Source organism: Azolla caroliniana, unplaced genomic scaffold (assembly GCF_043228905.1).
Source record: "Azolla caroliniana isolate FFs.n. ecotype wild unplaced genomic scaffold, voAzoCaro1.0.p SCAF_13, whole genome shotgun sequence".
In the NCBI taxonomy this organism is placed as follows: Eukaryota; Viridiplantae; Streptophyta; class Polypodiopsida; order Salviniales; family Salviniaceae; genus Azolla; species Azolla caroliniana.
The window spans coordinates 18,157,446-18,167,986 of record NW_028230448.1 but is presented as its reverse complement, the minus strand read 5'-3'; the positions used below and the strand labels follow the sequence as shown (position 1 = coordinate 18,167,986).

At 39.8% G+C, this 10,541-nt stretch overlaps 1 protein-coding gene across 1 annotated transcript; it reads right to left on the bottom strand.

Moving 5' to 3' along the window:
• Positions 1-3,654: 3,654 nt before the first annotated feature.
• Positions 3,655-7,529, bottom strand: PTAC16 (plastid transcriptionally active 16). Its single transcript, XM_087329443.1, has 5 exons — positions 6,920-7,529; positions 4,798-5,271; positions 4,616-4,684; positions 4,463-4,524; positions 3,655-4,262 (listed from the first exon to the last, which is right to left on the bottom strand). The coding sequence occupies exons 1-5, from the start codon at positions 7,448-7,450 to the stop codon at positions 3,710-3,712; spliced, it is 1,689 nt and encodes a 562-aa protein (XP_087185569.1). The 5' UTR covers positions 7,451-7,529; the 3' UTR covers positions 3,655-3,709.
• Positions 7,530-10,541: the final 3,012 nt, after the last annotated feature.

Here is a 10,541-nt window from a genome sequence, read left to right as displayed (position 1 = left end):
GCTCAAAGAGTTCCTTGCTTTCGTATCTGTCTAAGAGAAACCTGTACATGAACTTATTTATTGTAGGGTGTTGAATGATGGATTGATCATCAGGCACCCATAAGGAACCCTGAGGACTAAATGCATTAAGTCCATCTAATGGATTAAAAAATCAAGTTCTCCTTGACAAAATTGCCAAATGGTTTGACTACAAGCTTTGGAAATGGAAATAATTATGACAAAACAAAATGAAGTTTTCTTCCATGAAGAGTATCGCAGAAAGCATAGGATACTAGCAAGGGAAACTTATGAATTATCCCTTAATTAATCACAACCATAGCAGTGGTCACCACTGCTAGATGATGATGGTAACATCTGTTTTCAATGACATTGTAACAAATCATTGGGTAAAATGCAGCAAACAATATGTAATGGAACCAGTTGTTGATCCTGAAAGTGGAAGAGAAGCCAATATATTTCCTACCAGCATCATCCTAGAAATTAAACTAATGATTAGTGCATTATTCAGTAATCATGCACCAAACATGAAATCATGTGATGCTCCTTGATATCATGTGATGTACATACCCATCCACAATGAATGCTTGCATTCTGGTATACCAAAAACATTCAAAGGAAAGAGCATAGACATGTTCTGAGATATTATGGGAAGTATAGCAATACATACCTGTGTAATGTGTTATAGTAGATTGTAGACTGTAGTAGGAACTTTGAAGAGGACTAGGGAGTCAGGACTCGGGAGTTAAGAGCTAAGATGAGGACCGAGGTAGCGCAGCAGAGAGTATACAGTCTGTGAAGGTGTGTAGAAAAGAGGGTCAAGAGGCAAGAGTCAATACTTAGAATTTAGGATTATTATTTTTAAATCTAAAAACCTAAAAACCAAACCTTTAAACCGAAACCGATAAACTGATAAGCCTTTAAACCGCTAAACCACTAACTCCAAAAACCGAACTGAACCGAAACCGAACCAAATCATATACTATGAAACCAAACCAAACTAAGTATTTAACTTTAAACCAATAAACCATTAAGCCACGGCTTAGTGGTTCGGTTCGGTTCGAGCTGAAACCGGGCCCATTGCTAGGGATGAGGAAAACATTTTCCACTTACTTTGTTGTTATTTGGACAAATTGGTGGATTTTAGAGGTAAGAGGCAGGAATCTTGAGTTAATTGGCGATAGCGAGATGGTGGAAGTGGACATGTCGAACCTAGTTTTCTGTTTTTTGTGATGAGGGTGAGTGATGTTGGTGTGGGAGGTCAAGCAGATTATTATGGCAAGTGGGTCAGCGAGATGCACTTCAAATGTGGGTCGAGTTAAGAAGAAGTTATGGTTATCATAGATTGAGGGATGATGGCAATGGGGTTTGAAGCATATTTATCATGACGGGAGGATGAGTGTTGGTGGTGTGAGGGCTGAAGCAGATCACGAGGGGATGAGGAAATAATTTTCACTTATTTGGTTGTTATTGGTACAAGACTTTGCTAGCGATTGATGGTTGATGTGGACTGAATGAAGCAATTTGTCAGTTTTTATGAATGATGATGGTGGGGGGTGGCCGAAGCAGATCTTGAGGGGATGAGAATCACACGAGACTCTTTTTGTTGTTATTTTTACAGGACTTTGGTGGTAAGAGGCGAGATGGTTGATGCGAATCGATCAAAGCATAATTATGTTTTGTGATAAGGATTGAGTGAAGATGGTGGGGGATCGAAGCAGATTTTCTTTTTCAGGTGAGGGCGATGTAGATCATCTGGTTTTATAGGGAGATTCATTACAAGTACATTTTCACTGTTAGTGGAGATGAAAGACATGCTCGTTTCGATATGGAAGATGATAGATGGGCACTATCCAAGGCAGCCTATCACGTTTTATCCCAAGCCGCAAGAATTTGGTTACATGTTGAGTATGGATGGAGGGAAGAGCTTTAGTATATATGCGGAATCACATTCAGCCAATGTTGGTTGCAACATGAAAGGTTTTTAGAGGTCATCACAAGGGTGGTCAATTGAAGATGGGTTTCAGACACTTCGTAGTACAGATATGGGCTCATCGAATCCTAACTTGTTGTAGCAAAGGTGGCGTTGGCAAAGGCTGAGTCTTGCCAAATTCCATCGTTGATAGGTAGTCCTTTTTTTGATGATATATATTATGGAGTGGAAACTATTGTGTACAATTTGTACATTGCCTTTGGCATTGTTAATTTTAATACCAATGGAGCATATTTTTTATCAAAAAACAAAATCACAATATGGGATACCTTGTCAAGCTTTCAAGACATCTCAATCACTCTATAAGTCTAGAGATACTAGATCCTGCTATAGTAGTGTGGCAAGGTGGCTTCCGTAAATGACCTAGACATACAACCACGAGATAGATATAACTTCAATCTCCGATGGGAACCATAATAAAGTGATACGCTAAGAAATATGTCAAATTTATACTCAACCATAATGAATCAACCCACTAGAGCCACTGCCACCTAAATTGTTGTACTATAAGAAGTGTTTCATGCTTTTCTTTGACTTAGGATTTATTATACGACCAAAACATCTAGATAATATGTTCTCACCAAATGCAATAAGGGTTGTCATCGGACAACTTGAACTATCATCCCACCAAGTTGAGATTGTAAATGATCATGCTTAAATGGAGTTCCTCGAGATAGGTTTTTCTATAGTTTTCCCTAATCTTATGATGGCATTTTAATTCTGAATTGTAATATTCAATTCTATGGTGTGGGATAACCATTAAGTGTGTTATCACTTGAACACTTCACATTAAGTAGTCAAGTGTAAGCACAATAGAGCCTAGGGTTTCTACCTATATAAGGAGACTAGCTACCTTCTTATCAAAGGGAGACTTGACTTATGTTGAGACTTAAGTGAACCAACTGACAATTACAAAAATTTAAGATTCTATACTAAAATTTGGCCAATTGTGGGATTTGAACACTTGAGCAACATTTCCTTCACAAAGCCCTATTGATGGATTCTCGATGTAAACTTGTTCTCTCTCGAAGATCCCAACTTGAGAGAGCTTAAAGAGTTCTCTTGTGGTTGGCTTCACAGGAGAGAACCCAACAACTTCTCTCCCAGCGATCAACATGCCACAAGAATTTAGATTGTAGAACTTGAAGTTCAAGAACACCATGGAGAATATACAAATATTGTGCCAAGAAATGGGCCACCATGAACGTGAAATGCACCATGATATGGTTGTTGAGGTAGCTCATCAAAGGAATAGCTAACTAGGGTGAGAAAAGATGCCTTGTGGGATGAAGTCCATAATAAGCAACCATGATTGCCTCTATAAGAGTATTATAATGAGGGGTTTGTTGGTTAAAACCACCCCAGATATTGTGTTATCTTATTACAAAGTTGTGACAATAGTAAAGCTTAAATCTGATCTCTATCCATTAATTTGATATTATGAGTGAATATCAAATGCGGAAATATCCTTATCCTTTCACTAGGTCAATGATTGGTTTACGTGATTGGTGAATCCATCGTAATTAATTATATCAAATATTATGAATGAGAAAGGTTAATATTCAATGTGAATGGTTGGGCATATACAAAAGTTTCATCTGGAATTGCAATTCACCAAGAGGACGAACGGTTTCATGTGTCTTTTGTTAGGGTGAAATCGAAGATTGGATGAATCCTTCCTGCCTTGAACATTCATATAATTTGGTAGAAATTTCAAGGCTAAACTTCATCTACATACACAGTCTCTTGGGTGAAGAGACCCCCAAAAATAGAGTTGCTCTGTGGCTTGCTACTAGGTGTAGTAGGAGTGGAGGGGGATGATGGTGTACTTGTTTTAATAGCTTTTGGTTTTTGTGCTTTAGTAGAGACAGTTGGTCGGGGTTTTTCGGCGTTGGAACCAGTCGATGCTAGCGGGGGGTTCGCACGTCGAGAAAATATGTTGAAATTTGTACCTTCTAGAGAAGGTAACCCGGGCGGCGAGGTTCCGGCGATCTCCTTGATTTTGGAGGCCAAGCTATCGACGGAGGCGGCAGCCGCGGTGGCTTTGGCTTGCGCCTTCTCAGCGACACTTTTGAGCCGCAGCTCCTCTGCCCCAAGCCTCTTCGCCTCAGCCTCGAGTTGGGCTACGAGTTGCAATGCCCGGCGAGCCTCTTCCGCCGCTGCCCTCGCTTCTGCCTCTGCCGCCTCCCGTGTCTCCCGATCCCTAGCCTCTCTCTCTGCCTCCGCCCGAGCCTCGAGCAATGCAGCACGCCGCCCATCCACTGGTATGCCACTTTTGAGTACACAAAAAACACCCAACAAATAATCATCTTGAAATTCAACATCTCATGCTCGCACACCCAAATAACAAACAAGGAATTCCGTTTTTTAAACTCAATCAAATGTATCCTGGAAATCTTAATATGTAGAAGACACATATTTGATGGAGTCTTATCTCGTGAGTCTGAGTAGGCATTTACGAATATATTATACCTGAGAAGCTCGCTTATGGGACGTTGCTCTTCAGCCACAGTGCTACTAAATACATCTATGACCTGTGGTTAAGGTCATCATGTCCCAATATCAACATATGTTCATCATTAACAAGAACTTAAATCAACAATAACCTTGTTAATGTGTAGTTACCTTATTCTCTGCAAAATTAGGATTGAGAAGAACCTCAGCTACTACCTCAGCTACTTGAGCTTTGGAGATCTGTAGAAAGACTACAAAAGCACTGCATTATACATCTTATATTATGTCATGGATTAGATCATGTTTACTAATTATCATACATGAACCAACATCAGTAGAGCATATATTGGTACCTTTGTTTCAAGCCCAGAAGTACTAATGGACCCAAACTCAAGCTTCCGTAAATCGATGACTTGCAATGAGGTGTCATCATCATCCACACCATCAGTAAGGGCTGTCTTTATCAAAGTATAGCTCAATTCTGAGTCAACAATCTTGTCCAAGATTTCTGATAAAGAAACTGCAACTGGCTTGTTGAACAATCCTGTGAAAAAGGATGCGATCCCAGCTAGCGATACATCGCCACTTCCTACCGTTGCACCAGTTGGTTCATAGATAACCACCAGATTGGTGATGTTCGCCAACTTTGCGGCATCTATGACATTGGATGCATCTTCAAATGAGACATTGGATTTGGGACCATCTTCGGTTGGGCCAATTGTGACCACCACTTGGGCTGCGGCACCGATAGCTTTTGCAATCGACTCTACATTCTTGTAATCGAACTCCACCGCATTCAAGCGTTTTGCTTCTTCTCTAGATATGATCTAAACAAATTTCGAATATTGAGGGTTAAGAACCATCCTCGTTTGACAAATATCACTACACACTCTTTTGGTTTAATAGTGTAATTTGTAATTTTCTTCCTGTGAGCAAAAGGCACAACAGCTCATATCTTTCCACATTGTAAAATCTGGATACTTATATAGATTTTACTGTTTTTGAATGTGGCAAAATCGTTTTGGCTGGATTGTGACATGATGAAATTGTGTGAGGTGTCAAGCGCCTCCTTTGATGAAATCAGCTCATTCGCCAATTTGTGGCATGGCAAATCTTGTGAGGATAATCGACTGTCTTGTTTTCGAATGTGCTTATTGGTATGATGGACCAACATGTCCAATTCTCATGGGTTTAATTAATGATCTAGCAAAGAAAATTTGATGAATCTCTGGTGTGATTGTGACATGTATAAATCTTATCAGTTAGATTATCATATTGGCAAAAGATTTGCCAATGATATGAAGTATCGTGATTTTTAGTATGTCAGTTGAATGAACTATAATGTTTGTTAATGTTTCTCAATCGTCAGGTCAAGTACGGTGTTTCAATGTAGTGAAACCTCATTGGTTAGATTGAGATTTAGGGTTTTCTCGATGAGCCAAAATATCATTGGAATGCTAGACAGACTAGCCAGAGTGTAAACTATCTTTCATGAGATTGTGATTTGGCAAAACCTCGTCAATTGAAGTTTTGAGTAGATGTGCTCTTGATGCAGAAAGTGTTTATTTCAAGAGATTTCACTCACATTATCCAAAGGAAGAAGCAACCTAATAGAAATGGGTTTGACCTAAGCTTCTCAACCGTGGACATTCAAGTCAGACTTTTAGACCCCATAAACCATAGCAGATGACCCGACGGAATATATTTAGGAGTTGAACTTGGTTTATCTCCAAAGCTCATGTGCACGAGTTGACCTTGGGAAATGTCCAAACCTCATGTACGAGTTGATCTTGGGAAATGTCCAAACCTCATGTACGAGTTGATCCCATAAACCATACTAGATGACCTGAGGTAATGTAGGAGTTGAACTTGGTTCATGTCAAAACCTCATGCACGAGTTGGCCTTGGGGAATGTACCTCAGGATTGACATGTCTTTGAGTAATTCCAAACGTTCTTCACTAATGTCAACTCTGGCATTTCCAAACGTTGTTCATTAGATCACCTTGGGAAATGTCAAGGATGATGATGTGAATGAACTTATAAGTTCTAGTCCAACTTCATTTCCTACATGAACCTTGGGGATGTAGGGGTTGAACACACAAACACATACACTCACCCACTCTCTCAGGATGACTTCCAAATCCCACAAACACTAGGTCAAAAATGTGCCATTTGATCCTATAGTTCATTATATTTAGCTTCGCAGGGCAATAAGAAAAGAATATTTTGCACCTTATATCTCCATCCAAACTCAAATCTATCTTGTATCTCATGTGTTAAAACTTAGTCCCTACCCAAATCTATCTTCTACCTTGCATCTCCAGCCCAACTCAATTCTATTTTGTATCTCTGCCCCAATTCTATTCTATTCTATTCTATCTTGTATCTTGTATCTCCATCCCAACTCTCTCCCTCTCTCTATCTCTCTCTTTCACTCTCAGATGCCAAGAACAGAGAACTCAATTTCCACTTACCCCGTATTGTGTTGCGAACTCGGCTAGTTGTTGTGCGACGTAGATATCCCGGACACCGCCCCGCACATTCAATCCCTGTCGGAGAAGCTTTTGTGAGATCCTCGCCCCAGTTTGTCCCGTTGCACCAGCCACAAAAACCATCTTTGGGTCTCGTCTCTTGGAGCTCCCCTTATTCACACTGGAGCCGAGCACATTCGCAATGGGAACTAATCCACCTGCTTTCACACCTGCTCCTTCACTAAACTTCTTCCAAGCTTCAATCACCTGAGCAACGGGACCCTCTTCCTCTTCATCCTCTTCCTCATCCTCATTTTCATCTTCCTCATTCTTCTTAAAACCGAATTTGAAGATCTTACTGTCGGAAGCTTCTGCGACGCCTTTCTTTGCTGCAGCAGTCATATGAATGAAACGCTTGGAATTATTGGTGTTGCAGTTGAATCTTGGCAATCTGTTGTGTTGTTGTAACTGATGCCGCCCACCATCGATTCCTGCAGGTATGAAGGCAGAGATGTAATTAGATGCAGAGGCCATGGGATTTCCTCCCCTCTCTTCTTCTTCCTTTTTGTGTTCAACAGAAATCCTTCACTTCACATTCACTCAATTTCATATGTAGAAAAAAAAGGCAAATACAACTCAATCAAGTGAGTTCATCACTCATTGGATTGGGCCCTCCCACAATGAGATGAGATAAGATCACTCTTTTCACACACACACACACTCACTCACTCACTCCATGCTAACCCGACCGACTGCCCGCCCGCCCACCCCATAACCTATCTTCCTGGTCCGTGGTCTCCGAAACTCCCATCCTCCAGTACCCTCTTTGTCCATCATCCCGAGGTGAGCTTCCATATAAATACCAACCTTCACCTCAACGATGAACAATATCGTACCACCTTTTTCATTTGAACAAACTCTTGTATCATAGTCTTGTGTGCCCACTATATATCTAAATATATGTTCAACTGCATTCCACTGCAGTCGGTCGGGTTTGTGCATGAATCTACTTACGATTCCTACAACATGTGCTATATCTAGTCGTGTGGCGACCATAGCATGCATTAAGGAGCCGATTGCTAGTGCATATGGTATTGACATCATATTCTCCCCCTCATGACCAGATGTCGGACAGTCTCTCTGAGACAATCGAAGATTGACTGGGAGTGGGGTCGAAGTAAATCGAGTTGACTACATGTTGAAGCGCTTTAAGACTCTTCGGATGTAGTCGGTCTGAGACAAAAACAATTGTCGTTGATCAAGATACCTACTGATCTTCATTCCGAGAATGTGCCGCGATGAACCCCAGTCCTTCATTGTGAACTTCAACCGCAATTGCCAAACAAGTTCGGCAAGCTCTTCAGCCTTTCAGCCAGACAGCACCATATCATCCATGTACAAGATGAGAAAGATAGGCGACCAATCTCGAGCAATTTTCGAATAGAGGCAATGGTCCTCATCACTCCTAGAAAAATCGGTCGACTGTATGAAGTCGTTGAACTTTCGATACCACTGTTGCGGTTCCTATTTGAAGCCGTACGGACTCTTCTTGAGTTGGTGTTGAAACTAGCCGTCAAGTGCGGAACAAGAATCAACACTCTTCCTATGAAGATCTCAAGTAGGTAGCAAACAGTAACAGATTTTAGGAGTAAACGAAACTTAATCAAAGACAAGATCAGAGAGAAAACAAGGAGAAGAGAGACATCAAAATAGGCACAAGGTAATGTAACTGTATTATTTTGCTTTACAATGGCACAGTACAATATGAACAACCACCACCTCTCAACTAGGTTATAAGAGTTAGTTTAAATACCAACTGACTTAGGGCAACTTCCCTTTCCACTATTTACATAAATAGTTGAAACCTAGTATGTCCAAATGTCATCCAAGTCACCGTGAAGGAAAGCCCTCTTCGCATCTAGTTGAATGAGCTCTAGGTCCTCAATGACGACAACTCCAAGTAAAAACCGAAGGGTTGTCTTCTTCACTATGGGTGAGAAAATTTCGTCAACGAAACCCTTTGCTATTAATCTGGCTTTGTACTTGGGAATTGCCGAATTGGAAGTCTCCTTGAGTTGAAAGACCCATCGACATGAGAGTGCCCGTCGATTTTTCGGCAATGTGACTAAGTTCCATGTCTGATTTTCCCGAATGGAATTCATCTCTGACTCCATAGGTAATTGCTAGTTAGTCGAATTGGTACTTGCCAAAGCTTCCTCATATGTTGTCGGCTCACCTGATGTTGGAGATGGTCGTCAATGAAGGAAATAGAAACAAAACTATTGTATGAAGAACATCAAGATCATAGGCATGAATGAGACATTGAACAGAATGAAGTTAAGACAACTTAGCAAGAACAACATGGAGACAAAACAAGGTGAGAGAGAGAGATCCAGAGAGGCACATAGTATGTAACTATATTATTCAAAGTATGTTGCATGAAGAAATAGTGGTGGCATCATGATAAACCAAGTTACAAGTTCAATTATATAATAACTAAACTAGGGCAATTTCCCTTTAAGCATATTGCAAATATGTCCTATCATAGTTTGTCCAAATGGGACAATGTGAATACGGCCATTATATACCCATATTCAACACTCCCCCATAATGGGCGTATACATCAAAGAATCTGTAATAGACAAAAGAAACAAAGAACATCAGGTCCTTTGTAACAGGTAATATGTCGCATTCTCTTTTTGACATTTTGGTGACAATGTTAAAAGATGACTTATTTTAAGAGTCTTTCAAGAAGGTACAACGCATGCGTACATGGTTTATTAAAACTTAGCAAATTTTAGAACTAAATAATATCAGAACCACAAAAGCAATAGTCTCAATTCTCCCTACCAAATTGTCTATCCAATTCTTACATTAGGTTTAGAAGTCCATGCATGTATGATTGTACTACCAGCCATTTTACATTATATGAAAATCATATTGACTTTCGCTAATTTTGTGACTTCATTTTACATGATATGAAAATCACACCCCAGAAAATAAATGTTTGTGTATTTATATATAAGACATCTTAAAGGAAATTGTGAGGGTTGCAGCTACGAGAATCATGATTATGTTGAGAAAATTATTCCAATCAATGACACATGACACATGACACTTTCAATGTGCAAAGAACCCATACACAATAACTTGCCAATTATAACATATGTCAAAGTATAAATTTAGATTCAAGATTACCCCAAACAAGAATGGAGGGAGACCAAAGGAAACATGTACACATACGAATTAAACTCAAACGTTAAGTTCATTAGTTGGACAATAACTTGCCAAATAATATAACAACTGTCAAACTATAAATTCATATTCACCAATACCTTGGCAAACAAGAATGGGGACCAAAGCGAACATGTACACATACTAATTAAACTCAAAATTTAAGTCCATTAGTCAGACACCGCTTTATACATAAACTCGAATTATATTAAAGGAGACTTTTACAGTTCGTCAATGTTCAAAAGTCATATGCATTTATTAATCTAACAGTAAGTCTGGTAACACGAGCTCTTCAAGATCTGCTACTTGTTCAAGATTACCCTTTTTGGCTTCTTCAATATGCTCAGCAAAATCATGATTATGTTCATACTCTAATACGTCTTCTAAGCCT